This window comes from Dendrobates tinctorius, unplaced genomic scaffold (assembly GCF_039654945.1).
Source record: "Dendrobates tinctorius isolate UK_male_01 unplaced genomic scaffold, ASM3965494v1 ptg000009l, whole genome shotgun sequence".
Lineage (NCBI taxonomy): Eukaryota > Metazoa > Chordata > Amphibia > Anura > Dendrobatidae > Dendrobates > Dendrobates tinctorius.
In genome coordinates, this window is record NW_027361677.1 from 3,894,410 (window position 1) to 3,919,006 (window position 24,597).

The following is a 24,597-nucleotide window of genomic DNA, read 5'->3' on the forward strand; positions in this document are numbered from 1 at the left end:
GATCTATTTTTCACAGACTGGTAATTAGGATGGTAGATAAGGATGGTAGATAAGGGGTGAACAAAAAAATGAAAAATTTACCATCAAACAGATGAAAAAATTGTCCTTTGGAGAAAAGAGCAAATCCCTTTAAAAATATAAACTTTCCTCACCCACCCCTTGAACCCCCAGTCTCCCGAAAAAGTTTTGAAGTCATCAGTAAAGGAGTTAGATTTTTTTTTAAACAAGTTTATCCACTTTGATGCCTTACACCAGATTCTTTGCGATCTAGAACAGAGCCCCTCCCCTGTCCGAATTACAGAAAGTACAGGAATATATGTACAAAAGGAGAAAGATCAGAAAGCTCTATTCTCTGTGAAATGACTCCACGCTGTATTCTCTTGCTGATCTCAATCATCCAATGGGGTAAGTAACTTAATATTTTATAGTGAATATGTAGGGCCAGTAGTTACGAAGCATCTGATAATATTGTCAGATATCGGTGTCACTGTCATAGGGACTAGGACAAATGTATAAAGTATGACGACAAGATATGCTGAGCAGCGATATCATCAATTCAGATTTGTAGGGAAATCCATGTAAATTTCAAAGAACATAGTAATGTAGAAAAAAAGCAATACTAGTTCTTTAGTCAAGATTAAGAATTTTAATCAAAATTTATAAACAGCGGTATGTTTGGAGGAGGTAGAATGAAGCATACACTGAAATGAACATCTTGTCTACAGTGAAGCATGGTGGTGGCTCGGTGTTGCCTACAGTGAAGCATGTCAGTGGCTTGGTGATGCCTAAATTGAAAGATGGCGGTGGCTTGGTAATGCCTAAAGTGAAGCAAAGTGGGAGCTCCTGGATGCCTAGAGTGAACAATGGTGGTGGCTTAGTGATGTAAATAGTGAAGCATGGTTGTGGCTCGGTGATATGTACACTGAAGCATGGAGGTGTCTTAGTGATGCCTACAATGAAGAATGGTGGTGGCTCAGTGATGCTCTGGGGCTGCTTTGCTTCCTCTGGCACTAGAAACTTGCAGTATATGGAGGGCGCAATGAATTTAATCAAGTATCAGGAAGTTCTAGGAGAAACCTTTATGTGTTCTATAAGGAAGCTGAAGCTCAGGCTGTGTTCAGCACCTGTTCTCGGGGAACGGATTGAACAGTATCGCTGATTTCCAGGCGCCGGTTATGTGTCACACTGATGACACAGGGATGTCATCCATGTGTCAGTGTATACCTGTGCAGGACATTTTGCGGCACGTGCTGCTATCGAAAACGCTGACGTCTGAAAGAGTCCTTAGTGAAAACGGTCATTTACCGAACTTTGGCGGACTTTTGCCGATTTTTACGTAAAAATGCAAACACGAATCCGAATGTGCAACTTTCATGCCGAATTTGAGATTGGCGAACATTTTCCGAACAAGTTCGCTCATCTCTAGTTCTGATCAGTGGTAAACAAAGACTATTAGTACCACAGGAGCACGAATTCTGGATCGCCAGGAAAATGAAGAAATCAGTAATGTTAATTTCATTACATTTTTTTCTCACATTTACAGCTGTTTTTACAATGCTTGTTAGAAATTGGACAAGTGCTTTAATATGTAGGGCTGTCTCCTGAAGACAGCCACAATTAGGCATCATAAAGTAGTTTCTGTACTTTTTTAATTACATACTTGCTCCAATTGTTATGAGAAAATGGTTGTAAACAAAAGCCGAAAAGATATAGAGCACTGTACCTTGCAAAGAACCTTGCCTTGCATCACGTATATGTGCTGCCGATAGAAAGTGAGAGTTGGAAATGACCCCTAATAACATTAGCTGCACGGTAACAATTAGGAGGTGGAATCATTTCCAGCAGGACATCAAAAATGAGTTAAGTGAGTTGTAATCTGCTAGTAGAGTAATAAATATACATTTCCTGGTGCCATCTTGGGGCACACCAAAAATTGCCAGACATGCTTGATAAACCAGTAAGATGCTGAGATTTTACAAGTGATCAGCCTGAATGAGCATTCCCTGATATTTCCAGTGTGTTGAGATGTCACAAGGATGCAGAGATTAGTTTTACTGTATAAACAACGGAACCAGTAAGTGAGAGCATGGAGTCTTATTCTCTATGCGGAGAGGGGAGAAAGCATGTAGGTACTCCATGCTTTCCTGTATGGTGCTCTCTACTGCACAGTACTCTTCCCTAACATCTTGTTGCTGCAGACAGTGAAAGGTACAATATGTGCCCATAAGCAGCATATGGGGGTCATATTAGTGACCCATACAGTGTGGATTTCTCATAGATTTAGTCACGTCCAATAATGTAGGGTTCAATTATATCATTCAGGTGCCATATTCTAATTCACCTACCATGAAATTTGCAGGAGACTGGTTCATCAGCCAGCTCAGTCTCCCTCGTCAATTGGGCAGGAGCCCTGCAAACCGCATCCCCCATGGCTCTTCTGATTAGTAGCCCTGACGTGACATCATGCATGTGTCATGCTGCAATTATGACATCACTCCATGCCTACTAATCAGAAGAGGCCGTTAGTAGGAGGCGGTTTGATTGGCTCCCGTCGAGCGGCCTTGGAATACAGACGCAGCCACTGGACCAAGGTCCTACAAAAAGATTCCCTCAACTCTACTTATCTTTGCTGATGGGTCTTTTTATACTCTCTCCTAGGTACAAGCAGCTCTGAGACGATCTGTAGCTTCTATGACTTAGCACAAAACCTCGGTAGTGACAATATTCCAGGAGAGTCAGTTCGTCCAGTTAAGAACTGGAGAACTCCAACCACAGTGTATATTGACCTGTCCTTGTATACGGTCATCAGCATGGTAAGACACCACATATGCAGTTTTTATACATTTCTCTGTTCCCTAAAATCTGATTCTTGTAGTTAACCCTTACATTATCAACAAAAGGAAGGGGCTCCGGTACCCCAGCTGGTGCTGTGTTGCCTTCATTTTTACACAGAAGCAATGGCTAAACCCTTTGGGCATCTGTGCCCGGTATTGCAGGAGAGTCCAATTCAGTCCTTATTACGGGAAACGGTTATAAACTTTAAATTCCCCTCAAAAATTATATATGGCTGTGTAGGTCTTGAATACAAGATAATAGATACCTGCGGGGACGGACATACCATTGGTGCAAGTTGTGCAGCTCACAGGGGCCCAAGAGATAAGGGCCCACAACTACGTCAAAGCAGGTGGTATTGTGCATTATGATGAACAATTGCACTGCAAAAGGCCCATATATTGGTCTTGCACAGGGGCTCTCTTCTGACTGTGCCCACCCCTATGGCCAAACGTCTAATGGAGCATGATCCAGTGTCCTAGGGGGGCAGTGAGTGACAGCTCAGCCGTCCTTTAGATTGCAGGGGAGAGTCTGGCTGCTAGTATTGTGAGTGGCAGCTCGGTCATCCTTTAGTATGTAGAGGTGTGCTGGGAAGTCAGCATTGTGTAGGTCATTTCTCTGCAGCCCAATTAGGCCAGGCATGCTGAAAGTATTCCAAATATCGATTGCCTGGCTGTTTAGCTGGCTGGCTTTGCTTAGATTATTGCCACGTATAACTTTTGCACGGTGGTGTGTATGCTTTGTGCTCAGTATTCTCTGACTCTGGTCTTTGTTGTCAGACCTTGGATTTAACCTCTTTCACCATTAGCTCTGATTGCCCCTTTGCCCTAAAGGGAACCTGTAAGCAGGACTGTGCTGAGTAACCTACAGACAGTGTCAGGACGGCGCCGTTATACTGATTAAAATGATACCTTGGTTGATGAAATCCGTCTTGTGGTTGCTGTTTAATCTTTATTTTCAGTTTTGAGTTAATTATATGCTCGTGCTCCAGGGCGACCTGTGGGGGTCTTCATGTGGTGCTCTGATTATTAGCTATTCATCTGACAGAAGATACACACTGGGTAGCAAATAGTACAGATCACCATTCATAAAAAATTGCTTAATAGTAAATATCAGTATATGGTGTCATATCTGGATGTGTAAATGGCAGACCATTCGGATCAAAATAGTGGAGCAAAGGAAGAACAATGCCGAATAAATGGTACAAAAATGTACATGAACAAACAATAGATAGGTAAAAAAGTTTTTATTGGACAAACAAGGTAAAAAATGTACTACATGCAAAAAGAGTGCCCGCACTCATGTACAAAAATCAACAATCGTAATATCAGATAATGGTACATCAGGGACCAGATAATACTATATGTGCATGAAATCAAATATTATATATAATTTCCCTGGCAGTTAATGTACAATATTAAATAGGCAGCCTTTAATGTGATATATAATAAATCATAGCTGGTGTCAATAAATGTGGTGTGAGGCACATAATCTGATATGCCTACAGGTGGATGGGCGCATAGTATATATTGTATAGTAAATGCCACCTGTGGTGTATCAGAGTACCCCTAAGTATATTCTATGATGTATCCCTAGCTGAGAGGAGAGGTATGAGGTGTAGAAAGGGAAGAGAGGAATTCCCTACGGTTAGGAAATTTACCTTCAACCAACAATGATAATTAGGATAATAAATAGAGATGCCCTATCCAGTAATGACCAGTAATAAGTAATATAAATGGGTCAATCTATGTTGGGATAAAGTGGTGGAGCACACAAGAAAAAAAAATGTATATACAGAGTATAAAGATATAAGTGTGTAGATGAATCAATAGATCAAGCAGGGTAGTACTCCAGTCTGGTGCTGCAAAAAACATGGTGAGACACAGGGAATGCCAGCAGAACAAACTGCATATGGGGTTACCAGGGTGGTACTGGATGAAAGTGCGGAGCACACCCCGACGCGCGTTTCAGAGTGAGTCCTTCGTCAGGGGGTGGCTTCCACAGAGAACTGGAGGGTTAAGAAGGAAGATCGCCAACAGATGCTACTGCGCAGGCACAGCCGGCGCCACCAGCAAATAAAAACTAAATTCATATTATTCCTGTGATCATAGTGCAGTGCAGGCGTCGCCTGCCTGCTGAGGGTGATTTCTTTTTTTTCAAGATATATAATATTCATTATATAAACTAGGGGGCAGGTCAGTGAATGATCAGAGACCTATCAGAAGCCATACAGATGAATATGTAAGCAGAGCACCACATGAAGACTCCCCCCCCCCATAGGTCGCCCCGCGGCACAAGCATATCATTAACTCAAAACCAAAAATACAGATTAAACAACAACCACAAGACGGATTTCATCACTCAGGTATGATTGTAGTCAGCATAACGGTGCTGGCCTGACACTGTAGGTTACTGTGCACAATCCTGATGACAGGTTCCATTTAACGTTCTCTGACCCTTCTCGGTGCTTGACCTCAAAATTGCTCCTGACTTTTCGCTTGTCTTATTCCTTTGTCTCTGACACATTCTCTTGGTTTGTCCTCGGGATTCCTTGACCTCCCTGCCCCACAGCTTGTCTGGGAAAAGAGACGTAGAGTCACAGCTGTAAATCAAGTAGAGGAGGGCGTCACACAGCAGAAGACTAATGCACTTGCTATTTAAGGGGACATTTTTTATTACGGCTCAGGAGCTTCACTCTGCTCCAACTTAATTATTATGTAATTAATATGTTACATTTTGTATTAGGATACCAGCCTTCAATCTCTGACAACCTACATCTGGTTCCTTATGGTAAGAAACTAAACCTTTACTCAATCTTCATTGCAGATTTTTCCAGTGAAAATATGTCTCATGTGGACATACCATTGAAGTAACACTCAGAAATCTACCCACTGTGGTTAGTGCATGACAAGGATTTGGTACGCTTGTTCACTTCATAAGAGCAGATTAAACAAACATTGGATTTAAAAGCAATGAGAGCCAATCACATTCAAGATTGCAAATCTGACTTATCACAATAAAAGGTGGTTCTGGGTCCAAAAGGATGAAACATGGCGAAAAGATACAAGAGAAAAACAAAAAAGGTGTTGCATGCTAGTATTGCAGTGCACATTCCTTATACTCACATTTTCCAATGATTTGTGCTACATCACTAGGTCGGCATGGGCGTAGTATACGAGTATAATATATGTTGTACATACAAGAAGCCTAGATAATGTTAAGGAAAAAAAATAGCAGCACTCCACTTTCATCAGTGTGAACAGGACTCTGTTCGCATATAATGTATCATGGTGGAAATGCAACTCTATAAACATGTGGCAAAAAATTGTAGGTCAAACAACTTGTGTGTGAATATAGTTGATAATGACAAACTCACGTTTTCAAGACAACATAGGGCAGGAAATACAGAAAATGTATATTGCACAGTATGAACAAGGCTCTGTCTACTTAAAAGCATGGTGCTTCATTGTATGGCTCTACTTTGTACACGAGACATGAGCAAATACATTCAAGTGGAATTGAATACTATGCGAATTCTAAAAACAAAAATGAATTTGCCAAAGTGCAGATTTTAAGTACCAGTAATTCAGCAGAATGGTGGCTGTAAAGAGCCATAAAAAAAATTTATTGTACTCACCTCACTGCTCACCTTAACGGCCCCTCCACTCCTCACCATCACATGTCCCTCGTCACATATTTCGATTCCTGCAGCAAGTGCTGAAATCTGGCTCTGATGAAATCAAAGGTGAGTCTCCGTCTGCATATTAAAAAATCCTGCCCATTTTGGATGGCCTGAAAGTTAGAAAAAAAATTAAATTTAGGCACCGATTTAGATTTGCCCCCAAATTTGTGTCAATTTCTGACTTTCTTTAGAATTTGTATAAATGTTAGAGAACTCACAGACACCTATAAAATCACACCCAGCTTTCTCCAGATTTTACTATGGGGAATTTTGTTTTTGTTTTTTTTTTGCCATGAATTTGGCACAAGCCAAGATTTGCAACTTTCTGAGGCACAGTTTACTAAAAAAAAAAAAGATGGTATGAATTGTTTTACCTGGAATGGTCCTTTAAACAGGAACAGAAAAAAAAAGCATTCAGGATCAGGAGAAAAAGCCTAATTATAAAACGTTTTGTTTACAAGGTTGATTACAAACTACTAACACGCATTTCAATTTAGGAATGGAAAAATGAATTTATGAACTGGGTTCCTGAGGACTTTTGTGGAATTGAGAAAATTGTGTCTCCTGGCCAAAATCTTTGGCTTCCAGACCTCTACATCTATGAAATGTAAGAAAGTTTGCAAGTCTTAAAACAGCATATATTTGTATCCAGCAGGTGTAACTAGGAATTAAAAGGATCAGATACATGGGCTTCTATGCAAAGTTCGGTAACATTGGGTTACGCCTATTAGAGTTCCCAGGTGCAAAATGTACAGGTTTAAAAAAAAAAAAAAAAATATATATATATATATATATATATATATATATATATATATATATATATATATATATATACACACACACATACATACACACACACATATTTGTGTGTACATATACACTCACTGGCCACTTTATTAGGTACACCATGCTAGTAAGGGGTTGGACCCCCTTTTGCCTTCAGAACTGCCTCAATTCTTCGTGGCAGAGATTCAACAAGGTGCTGGAAGCATTCCTCAGAGATTTTGGACCATATTGACATGATGGCATCACACAGTTGGCGCAGATTTGTCGGCTGCACATCCCTGATGCGAATCTCCCGTTCCACCACATCCCAAAGATGCTCTATTGGATTGAGATCTGGTGACTGAGGAGGCCATTTGAGTACAGTGAACTCATTGTCATGTTCAAGAAACCAATCTGAGATGATTCGAGCTTTATGACATGGCGCATTATCCTGCTGAAAGTAGCCATCAGATGTTGGGTACATTGTGGTCATAAAGGGATGGACATGGTCAGCAACAATACTCAGGTAGGCTGTGGCGTTGCAACGATGCTCAATTGGTACCAAGGGGCCCAAAGAGTGCCAAGAAAAAATTCCCCACACCATGACACCACCACCACCAGCCTGAACCGTTGATACAAGGCAGGATGGATCCATGCTTTCATGTTGTTTACGCCAAATTCTGACCCTACCATCCGAATGTCGCAGCAGAAATCGAGACTCATCAGACCAGGCAACGTTTTTCCAATCTTCTACTGTCCAATTTCGATGAGCTTGTGCAAATTGTAGCCTCAGTTTCCTGTTCTTAGCTGAGAGGAGTGGTACCCGGTGTGGTCTTCTGCTGCTGTAGCCCATCTGCCTCAAAGTTCGACGCACTGTGCGTTCAGAGATGCTCTTCTGCCTACCTTGGTTGTAACGGGTGGCAATTTGAGTCACTGTTGCCTTTCTATCAGCTCGAACCAGTCTGCCCATTCTCCTCTGACCTCTGGCATCAACAAGGCATTTCCGGCCACAGAACTGCCGCTCACTGGATTTTTTTTCTTTTTCGGACCATTCTCTGTAAACCCTAGAGATGGTTGTGCGTGAAAATCCCAGGAGATCAGCAGTTTCTGAAATACTCAGACCAGCCCTTCTGGCACCAACAATCATGCCACGTTCAAAGGCACTCAAATCACCTTTCTTCCCCATACTGATGCTCGGTTTGAACTGCAGGAGATTGTGTTGACCATGTCTACATGCCTAAATGCACTGAGTTGCCGCCATGTGATTGGCAGATTAGAAATTAAGTCTTAACACACAGTTGGACAGGTGTACCTAATAAAGTGGCCAGTGAGTGTATACTACAATGACGTAACTAAAGTCAGATGGGCCCTGGTATAAAATTTGGACCTGGGACCCCACTTCACGTTAATTAGATTGTAGGGGCCCTTGTAGCATTTTAGATAATATACAGACATACGTATTTAGCCTCCATTTAATTATGTCCCTCATCCTGGCTCCCTCTTGTAGTAATCTCCCCTATCCAGGGCCCAATGCTATAACATTTTCCTCCATCCTGGGCCCCTTCCTGGTATAATGTCCCTCATCTTGGTTTACTGTCCCCCATTCTGGCATAATTTCCCCATTACTGGTCCCCTTCCTGGTATAATGTCCCCATTCTGGCATAATGTCTTCATCCTGGGACCCTCCATTCTTCTCCAGCACATTTTAAAAAGAAGCAAATTATCCTTCTCACTTTCCCCCGCTGCATGGCGTCCTCTTCAGTAGCCAGCGTTCTAGCATGGGCAGTGCATTACATCACTGCCATGTGCCACAGGCAAGCCGACGTCAGCTGCCAGCCTCTGATTGGCTGGCGGCGTTTATTGTTTATTGCAGCGCAATACTTTTTGCCTGAATGTGCACCCAAGCATGCACATCAAGGTGAAATCAGCATTGGTGGGCCCACCTGCTGCAAAGGTCTCGTCGATCTAGCACCCGCTGTGACCATGACTTATACACACACACACACATTATATATATATACATACACACACACACACACACACACACACACTGGGTACAGAAAGTATTCAGACCCCTTTCAATGTTTCTGTTTCATTGCAGCTATTTGTTAAATTCAAAAAAGTTCATTTTTTTCTCATTAATGTACACTCTGCATCCCATCTTGATTGAAAAAAACAAATGTAGAAGTTTTTGCAAATTTATTAAGAAAAATCAAAATATCACATGGGCATAAGTATTCAGACCCTTTGCTCAGACACTCATATTTAAGACACATGCTGTCCATTTCCTTGTGATCCTCCATGAGATGGTTCTACTCCTTCATTGGAGTTAGTAACAGTGGGACACACCGTGAAAAATATATTAAAATGTGCAACAATGCATATAATATGGTATAATTAATTATACATCAAGTATAATCTTAAATATAACACAGGTGTGTCTCCATGGTTGAATGGCAGACCATACGGATGACAATATTAAACAAACCACAGAAATGGACCTTGATTGCAGACAAAGAAACAGGGATGGCATGATAAAAAAGCTTTTATTTAATCAATTGGCAACAAACAGATAATGTGCAATATTAAAAGAAAGTGCCAGTATGGCACACCGCTTATTAAAATCAACTGCAAATATGCATGGGGACTGTAAGTTTATTAACATAAATAATGAAATATAATAAATATACAAATATATCTTATTATACCAAAAACCACGGTGTTTAAAAATAAAAATTAATGATATGCATATATCTATAAAAAATATGTATAGTACCATTAAAAGAAACTGATTATCGTGAGCAAATAAATAAAGGCTTTTTTTATCATGCCATCCCTGTTTCTTTGATGTCTGCAATCAAGGTCCATTTCTGTGGTTTGTTTAATATCCTTCATTGGAGTCCAGCTGTGTGTAATTAAACTGATAGGACTTGAATTGTAAAGGCGCACACCTGTCTATATAAGACCTCACAGCTCACAGTGCATGTCAGACCATATGAGAATCATGAGGTCAAAGGAACTGGCCAAGGAGCTCAGAGACAGAATTATGGCAAGGCACAGATCTGGCCAAAGCTACAAAAGAATTTCTGCAGTACTCAGGGTTCCTAAGAGCACAGAGACCTCCATAATCCTTAAATGGAAGAAGGTTGGGAACACCAGAAGTCTTCTTAGACCTGGCCGTTGAGCCAAACTGAGCAATCGTGGGAGAAGAGCCTTGGTGAGAGAGGTAAAGAAGAACCCCAAGATCACTGTGGCTGAGCTCCACAGATGCAGTAGGGAGATGGGAGAAAGTTCCACAAAGTCAACTATCACTGCAGCCCTCCACCAGTCAGGCCTTAATGGCAGAGTGGCCCGACGGAAGCCTCTCCTCAGTGCAAGACATACGAAAGCCCGCATAGAGTTTGCTAAACAACACATGAAGGACTCCCAGATTATGAGAAATAAGATTCTCTTGTCTGATGAAACGAAGATAGATATATATACCACTGTATAGTGTATACACACAGATACTCTACATACAGATGCATTGTGCAACTTCTTTATAATACTGTATATGTTGCTATTTTTCTCTATGTCTTATACAGGACTGAAGGTGATGAGAATTCTCCAGTGATTCCTTACTTCCTCATCTACAATGACGGTTTAATTATAGATTCCAAACCAATGCGAATTGTCAGTACCTGTAATCTAGACATTTTCAAGTTTCCATTCGACACACAAGTCTGTCTTTTGACCTTCGGTCCTTACATACATTCAGGTACGTTGAATGTCTATAAAATGACATTACATCCAAAGTCTTTCCTCAATGTTTGGTGTGCAGTTCACCGTTATTAGCCATTTCCCACTAGGGTAAAGATGACTGTACACTGTTCTTCTTTGGGATTAATGATATTTCATTCAGCAAACATCTGTTCTCATAATTGCCATTTTGCTTTATACAGTATATCTTCAATTGTGAGAACTTCCATAGACATTGACATATACAGTCATGGCCAAAAAAGTTGGCACCCCTGAAATTGTTCCAGAAAATGAAGTATTTCTCCCAGAAAATTATTGCAATTACACATTTTATTATACACATGTTTCCTTTGTGCGTATTGGAAAAAAAAGAAAAAGAAAAAAAATAGAAAAGGGGTAAATTGGAGATAACTTCACACAAAACCCCAAAAATGGGCCTGACAAAATTGTTGGCGCCCTCAACTTAATGTTTTGTTGCACCCTTTTGGAATAAATAACTGCAATTAATCACTTTTTATAACCATCCAGAAGCTTCTTACACCTCTCAACTGGCATTTTGGAGCACTCTTCTCTTCTTTTGCAAACTGCTCCAGGTCTCTCATATGTGAAGGCACCTTCTCCCAACAGCAATTTTAAGATCTCTCCACAGGTGTTCAATGGGATTTAGATCCGGCTCATTGCTGCCACTTGAGTACTCGGCAGGGCTTTGTTTCCATCTATTTCTGGGTGCTTCTTGAAGTATACTTGGGGTCATTTTCCTGCTGGAAGACCCATGACCTAGGCCGCAAACCTAGATTTCTGACATTGGGCACTACATTGCCACCCAAAACCCTTTGGTATTCTACAGATTTCATGAAGTCTTCCACACAGTCAAAGCACTCAGTGCTACAGGCAGCAAAACAATTTGAATCTCCAGCAAATTTGACTGGAGGTACTGTGTTCTTTTCTTTATAGGCTACATTCTGTTTTTGGTATACAGTAGAATGATGTACTTTATCAAAAGCTCTATCTTGGTCTCATCTGTCCACAAGATGCTTTTCCAGAATGATAGTTTGGTGTCGTCAGCAAAGACTGACACTTTACTCTCAATCCCATAAAAAAGGTCATTAAGAGATTAAAAAGAATCGGTCCCAGTACTGATTCCTGCGGTCCCCACTGCGCCTAGTGCAGATCAATGAGGTCCCCACTGCTCCCAGTACAGATCCCTGCAGTCCCCACTGCTCCCAGTACAGATCCCTGCAGTCCCCACTGCTCCCAGTACAGATCCCTGCAGTCCCCACTGCTCCCAGTACAGATCCCTGCAGTCCCCACTGCTCCCAGTACAGATCCCTGCAGTCACCACTGCTCCCAGTACAGATCCCTACAGTCCCCACTGCTCCCAGTACAGATCCCTACAGTCCCCACTGCTCCCAGTACAGATCCCTACAGTCCCCACTGCTCCCAGTACAGATCCCTGCTGTCCCCACTGCTCCCAGTACAGATCCCTGCTGTCCCCACTGCTCCCAGTACAGATCCCTGCAGTCGCCACTGCTCCCAATACAGATCACTGCGGTTTCCACTGCTGACTATATCCCATTTAGAGATCGGACTCTTTGTTTCCTGTCATTTAGCAAATTCTTTACCCATCTGCATATAGTCTCCCCCAGTCCCTGCTTCTGGAGTTGAAGCAGGTGAATAATTTTGAGGCTGCAGAATCAGTAAAAGTGGCATTTTGTGATGAATTTGGAGAAACCACTTGCTATTGTCAAGGAAGTAACTCTCATGCCCCCTCAGCGCCGCCCTACTCACCGTGGTCACCATGCGGCTTCTCCTCGCGCCAGGCCTGCTCTCTGAGATTTGTCTCTGGTAACACTCCTCAGAACTGCTGCATTTGAATGTGGTTGTTATTTGGCTTTAGGGGAGCATGGACGGTCTCTGCAGGAATTTAGCCCTGCTGTGTCCTGAAGAGATTAGGTTCCCTCGCCTATCCCATACCAGCAGGGGCTATATTAGGAAGCTCCTATCACTCTTTGCCCAAACATTGGATCCTAGCATCTTAGCACCTTGTTTATGCATCCCTCCTTATTCTGTCTACTGTTAATGGCCCGGCATGTTTACCTGTTAGACCTCTCTACTCTGGTGCCTCGTACCCACGCCTCTGACCCTCTGGTCAGCTGCTGCAGTCTCGAGGCCTGTCCTGGAATGGTATTTGGTGTCTACCAGCGGCATTGCTCATTCTCAGCACAGAAGCCCTAGTGAAGACCCAGTAGACACTTAGTCACGCCCCTCCAGGATAAACCCACCCCATGGCATGGTGGGTCCACGCCCACCAGCGTTACAGTTATATTAGTTGTGTGGAGCAATTTTTATTATTCTTGTTTAATTGGTTTATTGCCAACAGTAGAAAGTTTGTACATTTTTCTAACAAATTTGCACGGGGGGGGGGGGGGGGTTAAAAATTTTGATTGCAACTATATCATTATGAAAGGTGCTTTTTATAAGCACCAGTTCATTTTGTAAGCCATTAGTGGATGTAGCTTTGGGGGTAAAAAGAACAACTTCTTACAGTAAAAGAAAAGTGGATGGGATTTTGACAAATTTCATCCCCATGCTGAGGAAGTTTAATTTAAATTTAAATCAGCAGCATGTCAGATTGTGTGACAGCTTTTCATAAAGTATTTCAACCTTATTAATAAAATTGTGTGAAATCCACATCAAAATCATCAACAAAACTTAACTTTAATTGATTTTGCTATTGATTTGTTGCTGGTTTTGCCATGTTTTTATTTAGCTTAATTTAGATGCCATTTGGACGTACCTTACATGTACATATACATAGGATACTTACAGTTGTGCTCAAAAGTATACATACCACGGCAGAATTTTTGCTTTCTTGGACTTTTTTCAGAGATTAAGCCATGTGTCCTAATACTTAGTGACGTTATTAATGTACAATGTTCTTATATTACTTTATAGTGAAGCAATTGACTCCTAGTATACACCTGATTTAATGTTCTTATTGCATTTCTATATAGTCCAAGACATCATCATGTTACCAAAGTACAACTCATCTATAGTGAACATGAACTCACAAGACATTTTTGTCAGTAAAGGAGACTGGATCCTGTTGGACGTCGGTGTATCAAACTCAACAATATCGAGTGACGGAGTGGAGTACAGCCAAGTGATCTTCCAGGTGACAAATAGAACTATTTTATACCTTAATATATATTGCCAGATTCATCATTGGTTAATTATATTATCACTTATTTGTTTTGTCTAGTGTTATTCATTGGCATTTTTTGCGTCAAATTTTTGAAAATGGCGCATATGGTCCATGAATGTTGCACAAAATAAAAAGGGGTTTTTTTTTTATCTTTTACTTTTTTTGTACCCTTTTTAGAGTGAAAAGTTGCATGACTTGCAAAAATTTTGCAATTATTCAATCGGCCGCAAAAATCCTTTAAACACCAAGCCCACAATAGGAAACAGAAAAAAAACAGGGGAACACAAATACAATAGGCTTAAAAAAAGAATTACCGTAAATTAAAAGAATTTGGTCCAAAAAGAGGCTTAAAGCACCAAAAACTAGACAAAAATGGCAAAAGTGTTGGCTGGATACCCCCTGTAGCTATACCTCTGCTTCTCACAAACCTTCACCCGTCTGTTAACGATTCACAGTTAATATTTATTCAATACATGACAAAAGTAGGAAAAATAAGTTTGGGGTCTATTTTCATTTTGCAATCCTGACAATTATCATCTTTTAACTTTTCCTCTTCTTTCTTTAACATTACCATTTCAGGGCTATTTTTTTGTAGGATGAGTTGCAGTTTTTAATTAAGCCATTCATTTTACCATATAATGTGCTGAAAAATTGGAAAAAAATTCCAATGGTGAAAATAATGGAATTCCCGCTACGGATTTTTCGACATTCATTATGTGACAAATGACATGGCGATATGATACTCCAGGTCTGTACTATTATGACAATACCAAACTTCTTTCTAAGACTCTTTTATAGTTTAGTGGCTAAAATAATTGAAATTTGTTAAAACAAAAGTTTGCTGCAATTTTCTAAAACTCTGAACTTTATTTTTTTCTCTAGTGGAGTTTTCTTAGGGCTTTCTTTTTGTGCTGCAGTTTTTATTGATACCGTTTTGGAGTTCATACAATGTTTTGATCACTTTTTATTGCATTTTGGGGTAGGAAATTTGTGGCAACTAAAAACAGCAATTCTAGAGTTTCTATTTTTTTATTTTTAGCATATAACCTAGGGTTTAAACAATTTTATATATAGGACTATATTTTCTAACTTTATTTTTTAGCTGACCTAGGGAACTTAAATCTTGAACAGGCCCCCCTGTTGCCTTAAAAAGCCATCAACTCCCTGTGATCGAGTTGCAGGAGGGCTGATCGGAGATGATGCACACTGGCAAGCAGGCTATATAAATGGTGCTGTCAGTGACTGACAGTAGCAATTAAATGGTCAAAGAACAATGCAGTGATCAAAACAAGCTTCCATTTTTACTGTTAAATGAAAATGCTGACTGTGAAATACAGCTGAAAACTGATCACCAGTTCCTAAGCCCACTCTATACACCCCGCAAGTGACCTGTGAGGAGAAGGTACATCATTGGTTCTTAGGGAATTAAATTTAGATTGTTTATGGACAACACCCTGATATAAAAAAGTTGGAATATGGATGGCGTGTCCCACTCAAGGATGATGGAAAGACTCAGCCAGACACAGTTACTAACCTGCTCTCTGTTACCATGTATCAGTCCCTCACTCTTGCCATGTCTTTTGGCAAACCTCTTCATTTTAGAGGCAAAAGCATACAGACTCCTTATAGGTGGATCTTTTTCACCTTACTGGTGGATGTACTCTTCATTCTCAGGAATAAGCCTCTCTGCTCCTCTCCGTGGTGGCAATTTTTGCTGCTCATCTATAGAGGTGGTATTTATTTGCAGTGGGCTGGTCTCTTCCACTAGGGACAAACTGCACAAATTCCAGTTCACACTTAAGCATCTTACATGCTCCCCTTTGGCCCTATCTGTGCCCTTTGGGTAGAACAGAAAAAAAATAGAGACTGCTACTCACCCCCACTTAATAGCCAGCTATGACACAGGCTTTTCACTGTTGCTGCACAGCTATGGCTACTTTCACACATCCGGCTTTTAGGATCTGACGGTGTGCGGCGAAAATGTCCGAAACCGGATCCGGCGATATGTGGTGCCGGATCCGGCTTTTTCCCCATTGGGAGACATTGTTGCCGCATCCGGTTTTTCCCGTATCCGGCGAAAATTGACGATGCAGCGTGTTGAAAAAAATGTTCCATGGAACGTTTTTTCCCTATGCCGTACGGCTTTTTTCCTTGGCCCAGACATTTAACCCTGCAAAGGGCGGCACTTATATTCATTTTCTCTCTCTCTCGGCCCAGACAGCAAGGGGCGGCACCTATATTCACTCTCTCTCGCCCCAGACATTTAACCCTGCAAGGGACGGCACCTATATTTCTCCCTCTCCCTCAGTGTCTTGCCCCTGGGGAGGAGCACCAGACCCCTGGAGGTGTCGAATAGCATTCTCAGGAAGGTCAGAGACTGACTCGGGGTTGTCGATGACTTTTGTAGGTTGACTAACCAGCCCAGGCGACTCAGGGTGTCGATTGTGATTGAGACACTGACCTCGCAATCCTTGAAGGTGGGAGCCTTGATGAGAAGGTCATCCAGGTACAGAACGACTAGAATTCCTCTGGAGTGCAGCACGTCCATGGTGGCGGCCATGACCTTGGTAAACGTTCTTGGAGCCGTGGCGAGTCCGAACAGTAGAGCGACGAACTGGTAGTGGTTCTGGTTGATCGCGAACCGAAGAAACCTTTGATGGGCGGGAGCAATTGGTATGTGAAGATATGCGTCCTGTATATCTATGGAGGCGAGATATTCTCCCTGTTCCATGGATGCTATGATGGACCGGAGGGACTCCCTGCGAAAATGACGGACGCGTACATATTTCTTGAGCTGTTTTAGGTCTAGTATAGGCCGGACGCTGCCTCCTTTCTTGGGAACTACAAACAGATTGGAGTAGAACCCTCTGAATCTTTCGTTCACAGGAACCAGTATTACGACTCCTGCTTGGAGTGAGGAGACCGCTTGGTGGAAGGCACGAGCCTTGTCTGATGGTGTTGGTGGAACAGAGAGGAAGAACCGGTTCGGTGGAGTGGAAGTGAACTCTATCTTGTATCCGGAAGACACTATTTCCCTGACCAACCTGTCTACTGTAATAGAACCACAACAAGAGAGCACAAAATGACAAATTTGAAAAAATACTCTGCAGTAAAAAACATATAAAAGTAATCAGCAAGTGCTGTATAACAAATACAGGGTATTTAGTCGACACATTTTTTGCAAAAAATACATACCAAGCTGCTTCACCACTTCACGGTAACCCTTCACGAAGCAGTCCCTATCTAATGTATTCAAAACCTGAACATGTGAATAGTGTCTAATTGAACAGGATACAGACAGGCGCTTCCCAGTATATGGGCTTGTTGGTGAAAGACAGCTCATTTATGTGCATGTCACAAAGGAGGAGGGTGGGGTCTCCCAAACCGTGCTGAGCTTGGAAAAAAATGGATTAAAAACATATATGTGACATGCACAAGTGTGAACAAGTCGGTAAGACAATGCCCACACCACCCAATGGCTAAACCACAACAAGAGAGCACAAAATGACAAATTTGAAAAAATACTCTGCAGTAAAAAACATAAAAGTAATCAGCAAGTGCTGTATAACAAATACAGGGTATTTAGTCGACACATTTTTTGCAAAAAATACATACCAAGCTGCTTCACCACTTCACGGTAACCCTTCACGAAGCAGTCCCTATCTAATGTATTCAAAACCTGAACATGTGAACAGTGTCTAAATGAACAGGATACAGACAGGCGCTTCCCAGTATATGGGCTTGTTGGTGAAAGACAGCTCATTTATGTGCATGTCACAAAGGAGGAGGGTGGGGTCTCCCAAACCGTGCTGAGCACGGAAAAAAATGGATTAAAAACATATGTGACATGCACTGTAATAGGCAGCCAGACTTGCTGAAAGAGTAGAAGTCGCCCGCCTACTGGTGGGATGTCTTCCGGAGTTCGTGAGTCATGATGAAGCGAAGTTCTGAGGTTTTCCTCCCTTGGGTTTCGCTTGGCCTGCTTTCGACTGCCAAGTCCTGTCCGGCCTCTGCGCCGTCCGTGGGTTGTCCCTGCGTGGCGAGCGGTTGCGATTTTGCGCTGGGCGCGAGACGGACCAGCCAGAAGAATTCTGAAAGGATCGGAATTGTGTTTGGTTACGCCGTTTAAACGTGCGTTTAGGTTTCAGTTGAGGAAGAGAAGTACTCTTACCCCCAGTGGCATTGGATATCATTGTGTCCAACTTTTCGCCGAAAAGCCTTCCACTAAGGTACGGAAGATGCGTGAGGGACTTCTTTGAGGCCGCGTCCGCTTTCCATTCCCGCAGCCAGAGGATACGCCGAATCGTAATGGCGTTTGCCGCTATCCCCGCTAGACCTCTTGCTGAGTCTAGGGCTGCATGAAAGATGTAGTCTGCTACCACTGCTATTTGAACCGCTTGATGCGAAAGCCCGGGATTTGAAGCTTGAAGACCATCTTGCAGTTCTTTGGCCCAAGCCAGGATGGCCTTGGCCTCCCAAACTGAAGCGAACGCAGGGGCCAGGGAGGCCCTTGCCGCTTCAAAAACTGAACGAGCCATGCGTTCTACTTGTCGGTCTGCTGCATCCCTGAGGGTTGAGCTATCTGGCAGTGAGAGTAGGGTCTGTGCTGCTAGTCTAGATACTGGGGGGTCCACTTCGGGTGGATCTGTCCACCCTTTGGTGTCCTTCTGTGGGAAGGGGTACCTCGCTTCCAAATATTTGCGATTGGAAAATTTTTTCTCAGGCTGTGAAAACTGCTTAGTATCGTTTGAAACTCTGGGTGATTAAGGAAGACCTTAGGCGGTTTCAGAACACTTTCAAAGCAAATCTTGTGTTCTGGTGTTCTGGGGCTTCCGGGGCTGGGTCTGAAATTTCCAGCACCAGATGGATGGCAGAGATTATGTCCTCAACTAGAGCTGTATTGCTAGGGGGACAAGGTACCACAGACCTCTCCATTTCGTTGTCTGAGTCGGAGTCACAGATGCCTTCCGAATCCTGCATATCGCTAAGGCGTTCCCTGGTGGGCGATCAGGGCCGGGGTCTTCTGTGGTCGGGGATCGCTGTGGTGAACTGCATTGTCTGTCTCTGATAGGGGACTGTCTAGGTGACCTGGAATGACGGTGTCTCTCCCTGGAGGGGGATGACCGTGTGCTATAGGACGACGCAGGTGACCGCGACCTGTGGGTCCGCTTACGTCTGCGAGTGTCGGAAACAGCATGTTCCTGAGACAAGCTGTCCTTTTGCTGGGTAATGTTCATAGCCGAGACATGACCCTGCAGAGCTTGCAGCAATGTAGCGTTTAGGTTATCTATGGACTGTGTCATAGACTGCAACATCTGAGTAGCCCATTCCGGCGTGGTATCTGACACTGAAGTGTTGGTAGGGACTCCCTGGGGTTCTGACCCAGAGTTCAGGATGCAATCCCGGCAGTGCGGATATGTGCTGCCACTGGGGAGAGTGGTTTTGCAGGCTGTGCAGAATGCATAAAAACAGTCCTGCCTGGTTCTTTTTCTTGAGCCCGGCATAGTGCACAGAGGCTGGCTATCAGGGACCCTACAGGGGTGGCTACGCAGAGGAAACCCACAGAGAGCCTTATAGGTAATATAGATTCACAGCTTGAGTAAAGAGAACCCAGCTGTGATCTTACAGTTCTGTGCCCCCCGGAGACTGCTGTGGCTCTCTTCCCTGCTGAAGGCGTCCGTTGTCAGGTATAGCCTGCAGCCATAAAAATGGCCACCGGGACACTGAGGAGAAGAAGAAGGGTGGCGGAGAGCTGAAAAGGGCGCGCAGGGCTATGTAAAAACACGCCCTTTCTGTCTCGATCCGCCACTTCTATGACACTATAGAGTGTCATATTAGTCATCCGGGGGGCGGGGCGGGGAAAAAGGCGGCGGCTTCAGCTAGGCCGAAGCCGCGGTCTCAATTAGAGACCTGATGCCCAGGAGGGCTCCAGGGCGGTGCTGTAGTCCGGGAGGGGGTTGGATCTGCACCAGACCCCCCCGGAATGGGCAACTGGCTAGCGGTGGGGTCAGCAGGGGTAGCGGTGCCTGTATGGGTGTCCCCCTGAAGCGCTATGGAGCCGCTGCTGCTGCAGAGACAGGGGCGCAGAGAGCCCTGTCTCTGATGTGCCATGTCTGCCTGCACCTTTCCCCGGCCCTAGCGGGATCCCACAGCTGGTCTGGGGTCCCTGGATGCTGCAGAATGCTGCCTGTTCTCCGACCCTACCTGAGGCGTCTCAACCTAATACCCCCTGAGGGGGATTAGGAAGGGTGCGTCTGTCACCGTCAGGGGGTCTTCATCCTCGCCTCGACCTCAACCCAGACCCCAAAGGGGTTGGGGAAGGAGGGGGGTCTCAACTTCGGACCAGTACCCGAGGGACTGGGGAAGGAGCGACATGGGGAACCGCCATCTCTACTTCAACTGGGCATCCCTAAAAAAAGGGGGCCAAGGAAGGAGACATGCCAGGAGTCTTGCTGCAGACCCACTTTTCTTCATCTGTATTCCGGAAAAAAAACCCAGAAATAAACCCTTAGGTGTGCCTCCTTGCGACACTAAGCAAAAACTGGAGAAGGCTGACGCCGTCCAAGGGTGTATACTGCAGAGGAGGAGCCATAGTTAATCTTTTTCAGATTATGCATAGTGTCACCTCCTAGTTGACAGCAGCATAACACCCATGGTTCTGTGTCCCCCAATGAGGCGACAGAGTAATGAGTAATTTTTTCCACCAGAATTCGACGACAGGTTGATTTAATAAATTTTAATTCATAGTATTTTCCAACTTTATTTTTCAGATTACCATACAGCGAGCCCCTGTGGTCTACATCATAAACCTCATCATCCCATCCTGCTTCTTGGTCATTCTGGATATTGTTAGTATGTTTATACAAATGGGAACTGGAGAGAGACTTGGATTTAAGATTACAGTGGTGTTGGGGTTTTCTGTGCTCCTGCTAATTCTGAATGATCTGCTCCCTAGCTCAAACAATAGCCCTGTTTTAGGTAAGTGTATTTCTATATTCTTACATATAGTCTATAATGAACCTATAAAACTTTAGAGAAATTAGTGTGCTGCAGTACACAGATTATTGAATTACCTAGTGTATATTCCATTCATCCTGAGTTACAGTCTGTACTACAGTATAGTCCAGGGAAGCAGTATTCAGAATCCTGTGCTTCAGAGCTGAAATCTCTTCTATGTGGTCGTTCAGTGTCTTCAATCAGTTTTAAATATCATTGTTACATCAGGTGCAATAGAGTAATGTGGTGTTGGTGAAAAAAAAATTCTGATTTTAATATTAGGTAGGGAAACTATAAGGGCACTTTCTATAATGGATGATATAGAAATACTATTACTGTCAGCAATATTAATACTGAATGACAAGAATTCAGAACAACAACAAGAAATATTACTGACAATATCAATACCAAATGATAACCCAATAACGATATTCCTGCATAGATTCCATTGCACGGTCAGCTAAGAAACCACACTGACAAAATGCATAAAAAGAAATGGTTTTATACTCAGAATCAAATGAATAGAATAATATTGATAAAACAGATTACAAAATTACTACAATATTACATAGTACTCACTCAGCTGCGGTTGAGGTAAGCACAGGAAGCGGTTTCATGAAAATGTCCAGGCTGGTTTATTAAAACTGCACAAACCGCTCAGGAAAGCAAACAAAATAACAGCCTTTTCCAGCACAAAATTAAAACACAAAGTAAAAAGTCCATACAATATCGCGGGTCCAGCCACTCAGGATTGTGTCCACTTCTTTAGGCCTTAGCACAAACCATCACATAGGAGATCCGCACATCTCCAGACCCAGACCCTGAATGAGACACTCGGTCTCCATTTTCTCTGCCAAACCACGCCCCTGGGGTGGGGATATGTGAGCAGTCATTCCCATCCATCTCTTATTACTGCTCGTAAAACCCGGCCCTGGAATGGCCTGATAACTCTCTCAACACTGTGTGCTGGAGCATGCTTTCCGAGCTCATATCACCGAAGCTACCAACCTCGGTTATACATATCTCCACTCAAGGACCCATCCAGCGGCCATCTTACAATAATTACTAAACAAAGAGACATTAACCAGAAATAAACCCATCACACATTCATTTTTTTGCAGTGTCTCACTGTCATCCTCACTGTCATCCTTGCTGTCATCTTACCTTTTTATGTCATCCTGGTGTGACCCCCCCTATCTCCTTGGGGTGTCCTAGCCTTGAAAGGCCCTTCTTCATTACTCCATGAAACCCCCTTCCACATTGATGTGTTCCTTCATAGGTGACTTCACAAATTCTACCCCTTTCTGGTCTGAACCCTGCTTGGATCTTTTATACCCTTTTCGGACTCTGGCTATGCAGTCCCCCCTCAAACCTGAAGATGCTATTTTTGCTCTGTTTTTGACAGAACCGTTGAACGGTTTTGAGACGAACATTGGCTACACATTCTAATAATAACGACATCCTGGTGATCCTCGTAACATGCATACAAAGGATCATAATGTCATTTGTCTTCCTTTAGCTAGCAGTTTTTATGACATCTTGATTATCATTTGTTGGCCCACGACGCTCCAATCCAACAAAATGCAAAGCAACCGGCCAAGTGATATTACCCCCAATGTAAGCACCGAAAATAAATAAATACTTCTGCTCTGACATGCCTTTGTGCTCTTATGCGTATTCTGAATAAAGGCCCCATACACATTAGACTAGACAATTTTGACAGGTTCAGCAATCGGTTTAATATGTATAGAGACTCTTGATTGATGCTATGCAGGGGAGATATGGTTTCAGCATGTCCAATTTTGGACTACCGAACCCTTTGTTATCTAGAGGCAGATCCTCTTTTATCCAATTCCTGATTTTAAGATCGCATGCAATGGGCGCAAATATGCATAATACAAAAAAGCATAACCATGCTTCCAACATGGTCTAGATCTTGGAGACAGTTGGCCATCTTGCATATTATGGAATTTTGCACCATTCAAAGTGTTTTCTCATTGAATTACTCTTGGTGCCTTTGTGTTTTATATACAGGTATATTCTGCTGCGTTTGCCTTGCGGTCATGGTGTTCAGCACAATTGGTTCTATTGCAACCTCGTACATGTTAATGTTGTCTGAATCTCAGCCAAGCGTTCCAGCATGGATAAAAATCTGGATCATGACACATTTGGCCCGTGTTCTGCGTTTCAAAGTAAAGCCCCATAAAAAAGACGAGGTTCCTATCGCAGGTGAAGGAAAAGGCGAGTACGGATTCATGGCCATGATCAGATGTTTCTAGCTCTTTACCATCTCCAACTGCTGCTTCTTTCCTAGATGGAGCCGATAATGGAAAGAAATGTGAGAAGATAGCTGAACTCCAGGAGAAGAAGGATCTACAAAAGGGAAAAGTTTCGCAAGAAGTAAAACTGCTAAAAAGGCTACTGGCAGAAATTCTACACATTCATCAGGAGCTTACCCTATCTAAGGAAAAGGATGATGCCAAGTCAGACTGGTGCATTGCTGCCCTGATTGTGGACAGGCTTGTCTTCCTACTCTACCTCCTCATCATCATTATTATGTTTACAGTGGTCCTCAGTGTCTGGCTTGCATGATCTATTCTAACCAAACCTCAATATTACCTATACCGAATACAACCTCTGAGAGATGTGGGTGTTTTTACACTGTGTGTAACTTTTTACTACACTACTTTTTTCTTGTGTTAAAGCTAAAAATGTCAAAGTTGCCTCTTGGAGTTATTTCCAGCATCAAAGAGTAATTGGAAGAATATGCTGTTCTGTGTCCACTTCCCCGTTTTTTCATGTACAATGGTACTTCAACGCTCCTGCAGAGAAAAACTGTAGAGGATGCAACGCTGAAGCGTCTTCATTCTCAAGATTAGTGGGAATTCTAGAGATTGGACCCATCATTATTATTAACCAGCCCATTTTCGTTTTTGCGCTTGTTTTTTGCTCCCTTGCTTCCCAGATCCAAAACTTCTATTTTTCCATAATGCCATGTAAGTGCTTGTTTTTTGGGGGCAGAGTTGTACTTTTGAACAACATCATTGGTTTTACCACATAGTGTACTGGAAAATGAGAAAAAAAAAATCCAAGTGCAGTGAAATTGCAAAAAAGTGCTATTCCTGAATTTTTTGGGGGGTTGTTTTTTTAACCATTCACCAAATGATAAAACTGACCTGCTATTATGAGTATCCAGGTCATTGCAACTTTGTAGATACCAAACAAGTCTATGTTCTTTTTTATTTAAGTGGTGGAAAAAAATCCAAAGTTTGTTAAAAAAAAAAATCCATAATTTTCCAAGACCTGTAGCGTCTCCATTTTTCATGATCTGGGGTTGGGTGAGGGCTTTTTTTTCATGCCGAGCTGACGTTTTTAATGA

General features: G+C 42.8%; 1 protein-coding gene across 1 annotated transcript; it reads left to right on the forward strand.

Moving 5' to 3' along the window:
- Positions 1-359: 359 nt before the first annotated feature.
- On the forward strand, positions 360-23,810 carry LOC141095510 (5-hydroxytryptamine receptor 3A-like). Its single transcript, XM_073581535.1, has 9 exons — positions 360-405; positions 2,659-2,813; positions 5,578-5,622; positions 7,012-7,121; positions 10,864-11,036; positions 14,032-14,192; positions 20,993-21,200; positions 23,253-23,459; positions 23,533-23,810. Exons 1-9 carry the CDS (start codon positions 360-362, stop codon positions 23,808-23,810), a joined length of 1,383 nt encoding a protein of 460 aa, XP_073437636.1.
- The last annotated feature ends 787 nt before the right edge of the window (positions 23,811-24,597 follow it).

Excerpts from the sequence above, each read along its gene's own strand:
- LOC141095510 (XM_073581535.1), top strand. The coding sequence starts at position 360 with ATGACTCCACGCTGTATTCTCTTGCTGATCTCAATCATCCAATGGG. Across the intron at positions 406-2,658 it reads GATCTCAATCATCCAATGGG|GTACAAGCAGCTCTGAGACG; the intron begins GTAAGTAACTTA and ends ACTCTCTCCTAG. Across the intron at positions 14,193-20,992 it reads ACAGCCAAGTGATCTTCCAG|ATTACCATACAGCGAGCCCC; the intron begins GTGACAAATAGA and ends TTTATTTTTCAG.